At 45.0% G+C, this 15,357-nt stretch overlaps 1 protein-coding gene across 1 annotated transcript in view; it reads left to right on the top strand.

The window, feature by feature from the left end:
• Window positions 1-15,357, top strand: part of Ttll11 (tubulin tyrosine ligase like 11) — a 226,743-nt gene that overhangs the window by 77,442 nt on the left and 133,944 nt on the right. Inside the window, exons 4-5 of the mRNA XM_042678654.1 lie at window positions 1,389-1,964; window positions 15,195-15,290. Of these exons, the coding sequence (XP_042534588.1) occupies window positions 1,389-1,964; window positions 15,195-15,290 (672 nt within the window). The remainder of the gene's footprint in view (window positions 1-1,388; window positions 1,965-15,194; window positions 15,291-15,357) is intronic.

Raw genomic sequence — 15,357 nt, 5'->3', positions numbered from 1 at the left:
GCTGTCTGACTCTGACACCCACACACTTTTGAAACCTTTTAAAAAATTTTAGATAGCACGTATTAATTGCATAGAAGGGCTTCACTGCAGTATTTTCATGCATGCATATAATGTACTTTGATCAAATTTACCCTATGTTATTCTTTCCTATACACCCTCCTTCCTGTCTGAATCAATTTAATGGGTTTCATTATTCTATTTTCATACATTTAATAAAGTACTTTGATCATATTCACTTCCCCTTTTCTCTTTTTCCTTTCCACCCTTTCTATCCCACTGGTTTCCACACCCTCCCCCCCCCCAAAAAAAAACCTCTCTATTTTATACTCTTGTTACTCATTCTATTTCCTTAGTCTAGATTCCACATGTGAATTAAATGGTTTATTTGATGTGATGATTTCCAAGTCTACCCATTTCCCCACAAATTTTATTCTCCTTTGTGGCTGTGATCTCCATTTGTGTACATATCACATTTTCCTTATCCATCTGTTGGTGGACATCTCAAGCTGATTCCATAGTTTTGTTACATGGATGTGCAGGTACTTCTATTATATGCTGACTTACATTCCTTCAGTTGTATGCCCACAGGTGGTTCGGCAGGTTCACAAGGTAGTTGTATTTTTTGTTTTTTTGAGGAGCCTCCGTACTGACTTCCACAGCAGCTTCCTGAATTTACATTCCTACAACAATGTATAGGGTTTCTTTTCCTGCGCATCCTCTCCACCATTCTTTGTTTGTTTTCTTGATGATGGCCATTCTGACTGGGGTGAGAGGGAATCTCAGTGTAGTTTTGCTTTGCATTTCCTTTATGGCTAAGGAAGCCAAGCACTTCTTTGTGAATACATTGGTCATGTGTACTTATTTTGAGAAATATCTGTTCAGTTTACTTTCTCACTTATTAATTGGAATATTCTTTGGGAGAATACCCAAAGAATACAGCTGCACCATCTCTGTTTCTTCTCCTGTAAAAATGGAACAACCATGTATTCTGTGTGCGTTAGATGATATAACTTACGTGAAGTACCAAATACAGTATCAGATGCATCTTAGGCACTCACAAATGGCATTAGACCATCGTCTTTAATATTAGTTCCAAAACTTGCTCAATGGTATAGCTGCTAATAAATGGGAAAATGAGGGCTGAACCAATGCCTTGTGGTTACCATTCTAGTGCCTCTCTTCATGTCCTCTGGAGCATGAGATTCTGGACCATTCTCTATCTCAGTTCCTTGTACAGCATTGTCTTCATGGAAAATGTTCAATGAGCACTCAGTAATGGGGGAATCACTTTCTCTTGCTCCTCCACCAAATGTTTGCCAAGATGCTTCTGTGCTTGGATATCTGGCGCAGAAATGAATATGATGCCAACCACTCTCCCCCCTCAACAGGTTCAAGTGGTGAAAGAAGGTGACCCCTCCTGGAAGCCCACTTTTATTGTGAAGCCTGATGGTGGTTGTCAGGGTGATGGAATCTACCTCATTAAAGACCCCAGCGACATCCGCCTGACTGGGACCCTGCAGAGCAGGCCAGCAGTGGTCCAGGAATACATCTGCAAACCTCTCCTTATCGACAAGCTCAAGTTTGATATTCGTCTGTATGTTTTACTAAAGTCCTTAGATCCCTTAGAGATTTATATAGCCAAAGATGGACTCTCTAGATTTTGTACAGAGCCATACCAGGAGCCCAACTCCCAAAACATGCACCATGTCTTTATGCACTTAACCAACTACTCGCTGAACATCCACAGCAACAACTTCATCCACTCGGACAGTGCCAACACGGGCAGCAAGAGGACTTTCTCTAGCATTCTTTATAGACTGTCTTCCAAGGGTGTGGACATCAAGAAGGTGTGGTCTGACATCATCTCCTTGGTGATCAAGACTGTCATTGCCCTGACTCCAGAGCTCAAAGTTTTCTACCACTTGGACATCCCCACGGGGCGGCCGGGGCCCACCTGCTTCCAGGTAACCATTGCCAGCTCTCAACTTGAATTCTCCACCTTGATGGGGCCCAGGGAGGGCTCTGGCCTCTGATGGGATGAAGGGGGCCTTGATGTGAGTGTTGGTGTGAAGCGTGGCCTGACTTCCTGCTTTCTGTCCACTAGCTATATGATTTCCCATGAGAAACTTGAAAATGAAAGTAATAGTAATTGTAAGAATTCAGCCAAGTAACAGATGTGATACAGAGCATCACTCATACATTCCTTCATTCAAAAATTTTATCAGCTGCTTAGTAGGGGCTCAGGCACTGCTCTAGGTCCTGGTGAGAAAGCAGGTTAGATTCCTGATGCCTGCTGTGTAGTGTCCACAGTAAGAGACAAATCCTTTGGACAGGGATTATTATAGGGATGTTCCATGTACTAGAACTGAATAACAGACCTATATTCCCCTAGTTGGAGTACAGTGGTCAGGGAGGACTTCCTGGAAGGAATGGTAGTTCCAATGAACCCTAAGGTAAGAAATGGAGCCATTAAGACTGGATAACAGCAGGGGCCACAGTGTTCTTGGTAGAGACACGGTTTTGCTCTGGAGGTGAGATGGAAGCTTAGTGTGTGTGAGACACTGGAAAGAGGTTCAGTGAGGTGGGAAGATGAGGTTTGAGGAAGAGCTGTGGAGAGAGATGAGGAAAGAGGAAGAGGAAGTAGGGAGGGGGCAGGGTCATGGAGAGGCTTTGGGCAGGAAGGGCGGGCGGCCACTGAGGAAGTTAATTAGGGGACTGACTGTACTCTGATTTTCACATCACAAAGAACACAGTGCATGCAGAGCGGAGAATGGATTGCGGCAAGCCTGGTCTCAGACAGATCTCCAGTGAGACAATTGCTTTTGCACAAGTAAAAGATTCTGGCTTTGAATAGGAAGGTCTTTGCAGAGGCGTAGAAAATAGGTAGATTTGAGCAACATTTAAGGGAGATTGAGGGGCTAGATTTGGTGACTGGGTGGGGTAAGGGACAGAGAAGAGAGAGGAACTGAGGCAGATAATGCAGGTGGGCTTAGCTGCTTGGACAGAGGCCACAGGAAGAGGACCAGACCCAGACCAGTGGGGAGAAGGCCAGGAATTGGACTTGAAGTGCCTGTGTTGTACCAAAGTGGGAAATTCAAGGAGCTATTTGCAGCATAAGTCAGGAGATAGAGGCCTGAGCTGGAGAAAGAAATGAGAACTCATCTGCATTCAGACAGTAACAGAAGATATAAAAAGATGTGGGTGAGAAGAGGTCAGAGAACACCCCTGTGGGCACCTCCGCTTAATTAAAGGACAGCTTAGAGGTAGGGAGCCTGCAAAGGAGGCCAAGAAGTGCTTGAGATATAGAAGGGGGATCACGAGGGGAGGACCCCAAAATGCCAGGGAAGAGGTGTTCACAGAAGATGGGGCTGGGCCAGTAGGTGGCATCAAACGCTGCAGAGATGTCAGGCAGGACCGGCATTGAAAGCATCCATCGTATCCCCCAACCAGGGGACTTCAGGCTCTAAGGGAGGATGAAGGAGCTAGCAAGTAGGAGGGAAGGCAATGGAGAACAAGGGCAGAACATCTTCCGGGTCACTAAGTTGGCCAGGCAGGGCAGGGAACACCAAGGCCAGGCACTCAGAAGAGACTCCAAAGTCAGAACAGATACAGCAAGAAGAAGCATCTCTAAGGTCCTTCCCATCTGGTCTTTAAAATAGCAGCTGATATATGGAACATATTTATAAACCAGGCAGCACAAAAAAAAGCCCATCATCTCTCACCCACCTTCCAACCCTTGTCTTTAGTGACTGCATTTGTCCTGTCCCATCCCCCACCAGGGTAACTGGGATCCTCAGTTGTAGGTTTAGCATGTCCTTGTTAAATGCTCTCATTATTCACAAACATACTTCTAAGCAATATTGTCTCATTTGGATTGGGTTTTGTTGTTGATGTTGTTTTTGAGCTTTAACAAGGCAATGTCATAAAGCGTGTGGTCTGCAACATTCTTCTTTATCCTATGCAGTGTTTCAATGATTGGTTCCAGTCTATGGCTGGAAGGTGATGGGCATGGAATGAGTGAGAAGAGGGAATGGGGCAGTGGCTGCCATGGACAGGCATTCCTTCAGTGGGAGGAGAGGACTCTGTTCCCCAAGTGCAGCCTCAAGCTCAGAGAGGCTTCTGCGGGGCTGGTGCCCAGAAGTAGGATCTCCAGACAAGCCACAGAAGCCTAGGAAGGGGGATCCAAGCAGTAATCAGTACCAGGAGGAGATCATTGTCATCTGGACATCTGTCCTTGGGCATCTGGCCTCTATGCCTTGTTATGGTTCCCAGGCAGAATGTCAGTGCCACATCAGCAGGTGCTTTGAGACATTAGAAAAGCAAATGAGAAGGACTTTGATGTGGGGGCCTGACCTGTGCACCCAAGACTGAAGTCAGAGGAAAGAGTTGTGATGAGGCCACGTCCAGGAGTCATGCTGGGGACCGTGTGGCCACATCTGTTCCATTGTGACAGCTATTGCATGCTCCAGAAAGCATGGCCAAGCCTCAGAACCCTGGCATGGTCCTGGTGGCAGGAAAGGAGAGCCAGGACGGTTGTTTTGTTTCTTGTCTTGTTGTGGACAGGCAACAATGAGCAGCTACTGGGATGGAACAGGAGGGTGGACAGAGGGAGCTGCTGGTTTGAACATGGAACCTCAGCCTTGTGAGTGTTTTTCCACAGCTTCACCACACTGGATGCTTCTAGGCTGGAGGGGGAGGGGGTGGCTAAAAGAAGAGCTTGGAGCTTAGAAATAAAGCTTCTTCCAGCTGCGACCTTGGAAGGTCTCTTTACCACCCAGCACCTCTGTTTTTCTCTCTATAAGTCACCCACTCTTTCTTCCTACCTACCGTTTTAGGAGTGTTGTGAAGTGCACTGACAAGGTATAAAGTCTTAGATGTTTAGAAGGTGTTTTGTGGTGCAGTTTAGGCATGTAGTGATTGAGAGGAAGTGAGATTCTGTTCTCTTGTTTGCATTTTTAATCACTTGCTAGACTATCACTTGCTAGGTATCTGCAGGGTTGCAGATTCCCGTACTGACTTGGAAAGCAAAGGGTTAGTTTCGGCATCACATGCTGTGCGATCTGGTATAAGTTATTGAATTTATCTTCGTAGGTTCAGTTTCCCTACCTGCCTCCCTGATTGGTTGAAATTGGAATGAGAGAAGGATGGTAGAAGGGCTTTGCAGGCAGTGATGTTCTGCCTAGAAACAAGGAAGCTCTTTTTTTTTTCCCCAAAAGAAGCTCCTCTCGCTTGTAGCCTAGGCCTGGCCTAGACAACAGCATTCCAGAATATAAACTCAAGCCAACAAAATTACATTTGGGTGGAACATGTAACTGTCATCTCTTGCCAGTCATAGCCACAATAACTACTTGGGGATCACGCTGGCCCCAGCAGTGGCTGGCACTGCTCAGTTGTGGGCAGGTTCCCTGTCATCTGCTGCCCAGCAACATGGCTGCCCTGGCATTCCAACTGGTCCCCTTGTCATTGTCCGAGCAGCTCTAGCAACATGCCCTCCAATCTGCGTTCTTGAGGCAGAGCTGTGACCTTGGCTTAAATAGCAAAATCTATTTGTGTACAGATGATTCATGTGGCCAAAATACACATGCAAAGGAAAGGTTTCTAAGCTCAGTTTTCAAGAATGTTCTTCCCACCCCATGGCTTGATTGTATCTTCTTGTTGTCCCCTGTAGCTAATTCTGTCCTTGACCAATAACCCTTTCCAAAACTTACACGTCTATAAGAGACACCTTTCCTTTGCCTCAAGTTGATCCACCTCTTTGTTCCCTGTTCTCTGTGACCTGCTCCTCACTCTGCAGTCAGGATACCCCCACAGGAAGGAGGCCCAGAAGCAGCCTAATGGTCAAGGCCTTGAGTTTGTTCTAGATACCCTGAGTTCCAGCAAATTTGAGTTACCCATTGTAGCAACTCTAGCTGGTAGTCTTGGCAAGTTGATCTTTACGTGCCTTCGTTGCCTTATCTGTAAGTAGAGGCCACCTCCCCAAGCTGTGCTATGCTCACATAAGAGAGAGCAGTGTGAAGCCAGGCACTGGTACACACCTGTAATCCTAACTACTCAGGAAGCTGAGATCAGAGGATCATAGTTTGAAGGCAGCCCAGGCAAGAAAGTCCATGAGACTCATTTCCAATTAATCAGCAAAAAGCTACAAGTGGGAATGTGGCTCAGGTGGTAGAGCACCAACCTGGAGTGAAAAAGCCAGGTGAGAATATGAGGCTCTGAATTCAAGCCTCAGTAGTAGGGAGGGAAGGAGAGAAGGAAAGAGAGGGAGGAAAGAGAGAAAGGAAGCGCAGGAAGAGGAGGGAGAGGAAGAGGAGGGGGAGGAAGAGGAGGAGGAGGAGGAAGGAATATGGGATAAGGCAGAAAGCAAGCTATATGCAAGAGCACAGTACCTAGCACACAACAATCACTAAATGACAGTTTTTTTACAATTACTATACAGCTTGTAACAATGACACTTCTCAAAGTTGTGTTTGAGGAAGTGCCAGGAAGCTTATAGGAAACCAGGACCCAGTCAGAGTTTAACCTTAATTGGAATACTCATGTACCAAGGAGCAGAGCCTGGAAAACCAAGCCTTAGACTGGCATTGGTCACTTTCCAGTCCAGCTTCCGTGCCTCCGGTCCTGCCGAGCAGATCTGACTCCCTTCTCTTAGATACCACCTGTGCCACCCCTTGTTCTCGGTCTTGACCCGCCCAACCTACTGTCTTATCACTGGTCCTCACTCCTGTCCAATGCCTTCCAAGGAGCTGCTCACATCCCGCCTCAGGAGCACCTTCCCTTGAGTGCCTCTGATATGAAACTTCTCTAATGCCTTTCCTGGCCTCCCATGAGACATGGCTGTGTGTCGTAGTTTGAGAAGTGCTGAGGATGGGAGGTGCCATGTGCTTGAGGATAGCAGTGCTACCTAGGGCACATACCTAATGGTGGGGGCACAGAAATGGGAGAATTAACTGGCTAACAAGGCCTCCAGAGGAGGGCGTGCTCATGGGGCGCTTCAGGGTTTGCTGAGCGGGAGCTGGGGACAGCATATGCCCCATGCTCCCAGCTGCCCTCCTAACTGCTCCCAGGCCTTTTCTTCTGGACCTGGGAGGATCAACTCTTGGAAACAAAGCTTCTTATCTACCACTAACTCCTTAAATGACCTCTATCCCCATGGCTTGTAGAAACATCTATAAGTCACTGATGCCTAAATGAGTATTTCTAAAATCTTAGCCTCCAACAGAGCCCCAGGTAGGGATATCCTACTGAACACTGGCAGAGATAAGTATGGGGCTCAAACACATAACCTGCCTCAAGTCAAACTTGTGTCTTCTCTCCCAGACCAACTGTCCACTGTCTTTCCTATCTCGGTACGTGAGTGGCATTAAATGAGTCACTCGGACCAAAAACTTGAATCATCCTTATTTCTTCTGTCCCCTCTCCTTCCCACATCCAATTCATCAGCAGCCCTGCAAATGTACTTTCAAATGCATCCCAAATGTCACCACGTCTAGCCGGCTCTGCTGCTCCCACCCTGGTCTGGGTAGCTATCATCTCACGCTAGAACTGCCAGTACAGCCTGCTCACAGACAGCCCTCTTCCCGCCCCTCTGCCTCCAGCTAATTTTTCTCACTGTAGCCAAAGATCCTTTTAAAATACAAGTTGGATCAAGTTCCTTTTCTTGCTCAAACTTCCAATGCTCTTAAAACCCTAGCTTCTTATCATGGTCTACAAGACGTTACCTGATCCATCCTTTGTGTTTCCCCCTCTTGCTTACTCTTTGCTGTCATTCAAAAGGGACCTTTGTTCCTCTTGTTCCCTCTTCCTGAAGTGCTCTTCCCAGCTGTTCAAACAACAACAAAAAAAGACATATTCTCTCACTTGGTCTCTATTCCTGTGTTACCTGCTGAGATGCATGGGGCTGGTCAGGATGGAGTAACAGAGGCTCTATTGGGGTAGAGTCTAGACTGCCAGAAACAGAGGAGTAGGTATATGAAATAATGCTTAGGCTTTTGACAGTAGGTGCTGGCTCAGTATTATGAGCCCTGAGAAAAGGAAGAGAAACCAAGGTGAGTGCTAGGGCGGCCTCTGCCTCTTGTCTGGAGGCAATGTCTGGACCATAAGGCAGGTAGGGGGAACACACAGAGGCTGGTGACACTGAGAAAGCAGGGAGATGGAGATGGGAGCTTCGGAAAGGCTGAAGTAGCTGATACTATAGGGCAGGATTCTGGACAGCCAGGAGCTGAGCAAGAAACAAGCTCCAAAAGTCGCTGGGAGTCTCTCCTGAGTCTTGAGCCATGAGTTCATCCACCAAGCTGGACAAAGTATGGCCACAAAATGATAAACTGAGCAAAGAGCTCACACGAAGGAGAGAGGCATTCAGTCTATGAAAGGACAGAATAGAGAGTCCAAAGAAGTTCTGTCTCAAAGTATACAGTGGATCTTCTCTGGTTGATGCGTTCGAGGTATCCCTGAACAATAACCAACACACTTGCCAATAACCGATGGGCAAAACAGAGTCCATCCCTTTAAAAAGTAGATAAAGTCCAGATATGTAGAGTTATAATATCACAAATGTCCAATATCAGTAAACAAGCTAGGCATCCAGGGTTCACATTAGCTACTCAGGAAACTGAGAATGGGAGGATCACAGTTCACTGCCAGTGCAAGCAGAAAAGTTCACGAAAAGAGTTTCTACCTATAGCTGGGCATTGTGGTGCATGCCTGTCCATCCAACCTGTGAAGGAGGCTGACAGGAGAGGATCACAGTCACAGCCAGCCTAGGTAAAACCTTCTCCACAGAGGGAAGCTGGATGTGGTGGCAGGCATCTGTCATACCAACAGTGATGAGAAGCTAAATAGGTAGATTGTGATCAGGTGTGCACCTGGGCAGGAAGTGGAAAAAATAACCAGCAATAAACAGGACTGGACATATAGCTCAGCCAGAGGGCACCTGCAGGCATAAAGCCCCAAATTCAACCCCCAGTACTACAAAAAAAAAAAATCACAAAGCAGGGAAAATGAACCTATACCAATAGGGAAAATTATTAGCTGGAACTTGTAGGATGGAAATGATGGAACTCCTAGAGAAAATACAGTTATTTTAACTATTCAAATATTTTAAGGAAAAGATTTGCTAACAAAGGGAGTCATAGAGGATGAAGAACCAAGGGAAACTTTTCGAGAAGATAATACATCCAAATGTATTACTCCTGTAATCCCAGCACTCAGAAGCCTGAGGCTGGAGGATCACAAGTTCAGTGTCAGCCTAGGGCTCCATAGTGAGTTCTAGGCCAGCCTGGGGCTATATAGTAAGATTGCGTCTCAAACAAAACAAAACAACAACAAAAAGAAAATATTACCTCTGAAATGAAATCTTGACTGGATGAGATTAACAGAAAACCTCGCACCAAAGCTATCCCTTATGAACGTGAAGACATGACCGTAGAATTTTTGCAAAATTCAACAGAAGAAAATGGTGGGAGGGGCAGAACTGCAGAGTCATGTGTACTTTTCAAAAACTTTGTCTCTAGAATGGATTAACACAGTCAGAACTGTGTTTTGGCTTAAGTGGGATGATATCTTTGGCCTCTCTGTGGCCAGGCCTTAGAGAAAAGATATTAGAAGTGACCAGTAGAAGCATTTGCATGAAAACACATTTGTGTGGATATAATCCAGGTCTAGAATATCCCTATGGAAGCTAGGGGCAGTAGCCTATATGGAAGGGAGCAGGAGGATTGAGAATCTGGGATGCATAAAGAGAAGAGACCTTGTCTCCAACAATAGTGGAGGAGGGGCGGGGAGAGGGTGGTGTTTGCCTGTGATCATAGCTATTCTGGCCCTTGGCAAAAATGTGAGACCCTATAAGAAAAATAACTCGGGTGTAGGGAGCCCTGACAGTGTGGCTCAAGTTGTTAAGCCTGCCTTGAGAGTAGAAGGACCTGAGTTCAAATTCCAACACTGTTGAAAAGGATAAAAAAAAAAAAATACCCCTCCCATCCTGTCCAGACTGCCAGCAGTTGAGAAAGACCTTTATGGCCTGGTGATGGTGGGTCAGAGAGGGGATTGGGAGGGAGAAGAAGGATGAGTGAATATCCCCACCAATCTCTCTCTGCCTTCCCAGAAGTTTAAGAAATAACACACACACACACACACACACACACACACACACACACACACACACACACAGCTTACAACCAACTTCTTTCGGAGAGCCAATAATGATAAAATCTTTAAAGCAGCCAGAGGAAAGACCCATTAAGTTTATAGGAACAAAGAGTAAGCATAATGTTCTCATTAGAAACTATGTGAGCCAGAGGACAATAGGATGACAAGTGTCACCTTTTTAGAAAGGCCCTCCCAGGTTCTCCTGGCCTACATCAAACCCTCCCCTTCCGGAAATGTTCTATATTCCGTTTTTGTTTTTTTCCCATGACTGAATCATTAACTGACTCGTGGATTCTCTCCCCTTTACAATGTAAGCTCCCAGAGGGCAGGATCTTTATTTTGTACACAGCTTTTTTTTATCCCCAGTGCTTAGAAGTGTGCCTGGTATTTAGCAGGTGCTCAAGAAATACAAATCAAGAAGAGGAAAAGAGCAGGGGGAACAGAGGAGGTAAAGCTGGAGAGTGGGAGAATTTGGAGGACATGCTATTGAACTTGAGCTTCATCCTGTGGGTGGAGATTTTTACACAGAGGAGTGTTAATATTCTATTTGCGTTGTAGATAAATTACTCTGGCATCCTCTTGTGCCAGAGAGTTTTAAAAAGGGTGAGTTTGAGATCAGGTAAAAGGTAAGAGATGGTGCAGACCCATTGTAGGGTTCCAGCAGCGAGAATGAGCCAGATCTAGAAAGCTCTGAGGTGGCAGAGCAAATAGGATTTGGTGACCACTTAAATGTAAGGAGTGAAGGGAGAAGTTTTGACATGTGTGACTGGGTAGATAAGGAATGCAGGAAGCAAAATAGGTATCAGAGAACAGAGATGAGGTATTAGTTATTTGTTGCTGACAAATAACTAGCTTAAACTCAGTGCTCAGTTTCATACTTCCTGTGGGTCAAGAGTCTAGGCAGAGTGGATTTGCCACAGATTCCAAGTCTCTTACAAGGCTACCACTCACAGGTTGGCCAGGGACGCCGTCACACCAACGCCAGACTAGTTGACAGGTTCTCCTCTGAGTTCACTCACAATGCAGGCCTCAGGTACCCCCTGGCAGGGGGTGGGAGAGGACAGTTCCTTGCCATCTGGATCTTTCCACAGAGTAACTCACCCCCTCAGAGTATGAAACACCCTGGATGGAAGCCACAGGCTTTTTTGGTAACTTAATATTAGAAGAGACCGCCCAGTATTTCTGTCCTACTGTCTGTTAGAAACCAGTTAGTAAACACAGCCACACTCCCGTGGGTGGTTACTGAGTGATGGGGCAGGGGAAGACATAAAAGCATGGGTCTCAATGGGACCATGTTAGAGACTGCTGGCCACAGAGAGTGGTTTGAATTTGAGGAGCTGAGACCTCTCAGCTGGTAATATCTGGATGCATCTGGAAGACTATGTACCATTGGACTCAGAATGTAACTTGGAGATTTTGAATGGATTTAGAAAATAATGGCTCAGAGCCCTTTCTCCCGAACTTCAAACCACAATTTGAAGCTTCTAGAGGTAAACAGGGAAGGACAGATTGCTTTTGATGTGTGTGTGTTGGTACTGGGGTTTGAACTTCAGTCCTTATGCTCTTCTTCCATTCACTGGTGTTCTACCACTTGAGCCACACTTCTACTTATGGATTTTTTTTTCTGGTTAAATGAAGATAAGAGTGTTGAGAATGTGTCTGCCTGGGCCGGCTTCAAGCCATGATCCTTAGATCTGACCCTCCTGAGTAGCTAAGTTTATAGGTGTAACCCTGTAGAAAGGTATTTTTTTAATCCCCCAGGATGCAATGCAGGTAGGCAGGGGATTACTCAGAGAGGCCGAGTACCATAGAATTGAAAATTCTGCTCTTCTACTGACTGTTGGAGAAACTTAGAGAGAGAGGCCTTCTCCTAAACTACAGGTTTCTGGTCTGACTAAGGTGGGGATTAGATTAAGTTGTGAGGGGTTTTTTTTGGGGAGGCGAGAGTATTGGAGGGGAAGTAAGGTTTTGTTCAGTATATAAAGATAGTTAAAAGTTGAACTGATCTAGCTAGCTTCTTCCTTGCTTCACCAGAAAAGAACCTCATTTTGAAAATCAGTAGACAAAGTAAATTGCTGATTTTTTCCCCTAATTTGGACATTCTGGGATTTTATGACAAGATAACTCTAGTTTTGCCCTGTTTTTGTTGATTTGTTTTGTTTGGGGTTGGTTATAGGGCTTGAACTCAGGGCCTGGGCACTGTCCCTAAGCTTTTCTGCTTAAGGCTAGCACTCAAATACTTTGAGCGACAGCTCTACTTCTGGTTTTCTGGTAGTTAATTGAAGATAACTTTCCTGCCTGGGCTAGCTTCACAGTGCAATCCTCAGATCTCAGCCTCCTGAGTAGCTAGGATTACAAGTATGAGCCACTAACACCTAGCTCTAATTTTGCTTATTGAGATCTGTTGGCACTGGAATACTTTATTGAGATTTTGAGAGGAAAATAATTCATATTTCCTTGAACTTGTGAACAAATGTAATAATGCTGACCCTTCCTGAAATACCTGCTATGTGTCAAGCACTATGTCAAATAAACATTGTCCATTGCAAGGCCTCTGTTGGATCTTGTCAGTCTTGCTGGAGTGTGCACTCCAAAAGAGTAGGCGCTTTGTTTAATGGACTGTGACCTTGCCAGCAGCCAGCATGGACCTCCTGGGCCTTAGGAAGAATTCAGTACATATTCTTGCTAATGAATCGAGGTTTAGCAAACATTATCCACATGCTCATTTTACAAATGCCGAGGCTGGGGCTTAGAGCATCCAACTCACTTGCTCAGTCCACACGTTAAAGGAAGAACCAGAATACAGATAATTCCTGTGACTCCTGTGACGCACACAGCCATCACTTCTTGTTGGTGGAAATGGTAGGAAAACAGAAAGGGAACAACACACACATTGGTTACCTTCTACATGATGAATGGATTCCTAAGATACTACTTTGCATGCTCGTTACCAGTGCTCCTGCAAGGCAGCAACATGATGCTCATCTTTCAGATCAGATAACTGAGGCTCAGAACGGCTAGGAAACCCTCCCTAAAATCATCCAGCCTAGTTCGAGATACTGAGCACAGATTTTTCTGACTTAAACCACTCCTGTGCAAGACCCAACCCATTTTTAAAAAATTGCCAAAGTCTAGATTCTGGAAAATAGGACATTGGTAGATATGGGCCAGTATGGTGGAGAAGATTTTACTACTTCCTTTTCCATCTCCCAGCATTCCTATACTTCTGGCCTCAAATCCACTGAACATGGAACTGAGAAGCATCCTCCAGGCTCAGAAAGTCAAGGCTTAAACACTAAGATGTAGCACAAAGTAAGAGTGGATGACTGAGAATGATAAAACGTTGGCACCGTGGCCTGCCATTCTCTGTATCCTCATCAACATCACATGTCACAAGGCCAGGTCTGAAGTTAGACTGATGATGTCACGAGAGTCTCTTAAAGGGCTCATCACTCAAATCCACTTGTCATATATTATTAAGCAGATCTATAATACATGTAACATTTCCCACTGAATTTCTATTCCTTCCTTTCCATGACTAGGGAAAGAAAAATAGTGTGAAGATGACTTTTTCCCATCTTTACTGCCCTTCATTGAAACATAACTTCGTCTCAGATTATTTCCCCAAATGGTCATTCGGGCTTTGATTTCATTAATATAGATGAACTTACAGTTTAATAATTATCATTTAACTAATGCATATTCTATATAGACAAGTAAATGGATTCCCCTCATCTTTTCTTCTGAAGTCCACAGAGAAAGGGGAGTCTACAACCTTATCTTGTCTTTTTCCCCCCCTTTTATCCTCCATATTATTTCTCGAGACTTTGGGGGTTGTATCAATTATGTTAGAAACTTTCCACGTTATCACTTCTCTAGAGATAATGAAAGTCCTTCCAAAACTCTGAAGTCCTTGCAGTCTGAATCTGAATCTCATTAGAAGCAGCCATCTCAAGGATGTAAATTCTCCAGGTGAAGGGCTGTTGAAGGCAAAGAGAGCAAGAGACCCACGGTGGCTAGTCCAATAGAAGGACTTGTAAGGAGTTAAAAGCAACCTAGAGTGACTGAAAGGCAAAGCCTTGCCTGAGGCAAGCCACATTCTGAACTTGAACACGGGCACTCAACAAACTGGTACAAGTGCAGGCCTTGAATGCAGGGCCAGCATTGCAGGTGTGTGGCCTGAGGATTCATCCCACAGAACCCTGTATGTGGACGTCCATGTCACCCTCACTCAATTAGCTGTCCATTTCCAACAAGGAGCCTAGCTTTGTGTCTTGTATACTGGTGGTAACTCAAGTGATCAGACTTGCTTGGGTATGAAAGCCAGCTCTGGCACTGACTAGGTAGGCAGTGAGGTGGAAGCCCATAGGACTATTTTAGGTTTCTATAAGTTGGAAGTCATCGTCCTTCCTCCAAAGACACCCTAATGAGGATTAAATGAGATTATGAATCATTACTGCATCATACAGTCCTTGTTGCCTAGTAAGCACCTATTAAATATTCACTGTTCTAAACCAAGAGGGTATATCACAAGCACATAAAGATTTGTTGTTTGACTTAATGGATGGAGGTTAGGATATGCATTGGGTTTGAACGAATTCCTTCTGTGATACTAATATATACTCCAGGTTAAGAAAAAGCAGGCTATGGTTTTCAGAGATCTAGCTTAAAAGAACTTAATAGAAAAGGGCAGTAGAAAAAAAACAAGGAGGAATTGATGGACTACTACGAATCCTTAACATAATAAAAAGCCTGTTAAAGAGGAAAGAGGTCATCATTTTATAGCACTTGGGATGACACAGATAGTGCTGAAATGCACTATGGGAACACATCCCATTACCAAGGTTTCTATAAAATTTTCTGCTATTCATTTGTTCTGACAAGTACACCCAGAGGAACAGAGGCCATGGAGGAGAACAGCCAGGGTCAAGGCCAAGGTTAGGGACCGAGTTTGGATTTATTTTCCCCTTAATGACCCTAATACTATACTGGGTTCCTGAAAAGATAGCGTGCCAGAGGGACTAATATTGAATTATGTTTATTCTTCCAAGATTCTAGGCTTTGACATTCTTCTGATGAAAAACCTGAAGCCTATGCTACTTGAAGTAAACGCAAATCCCAGCATGAGAATTGAACATGAGCACGAAGTAAGTATTTGGAGCACCTCATTGATTATATTGCTAGAAATCCAAGTGTGCCTGCTCTCGAGGTATC

This window comes from Dipodomys spectabilis, unplaced genomic scaffold (genome assembly GCF_019054845.1).
Source record: "Dipodomys spectabilis isolate Male_0828 unplaced genomic scaffold, ASM1905484v1 ptg000046l, whole genome shotgun sequence".
NCBI lineage: Eukaryota > Metazoa > Chordata > Mammalia > Rodentia > Heteromyidae > Dipodomys > Dipodomys spectabilis.
This window is presented reverse-complemented; position numbering and strand designations above follow the sequence as displayed.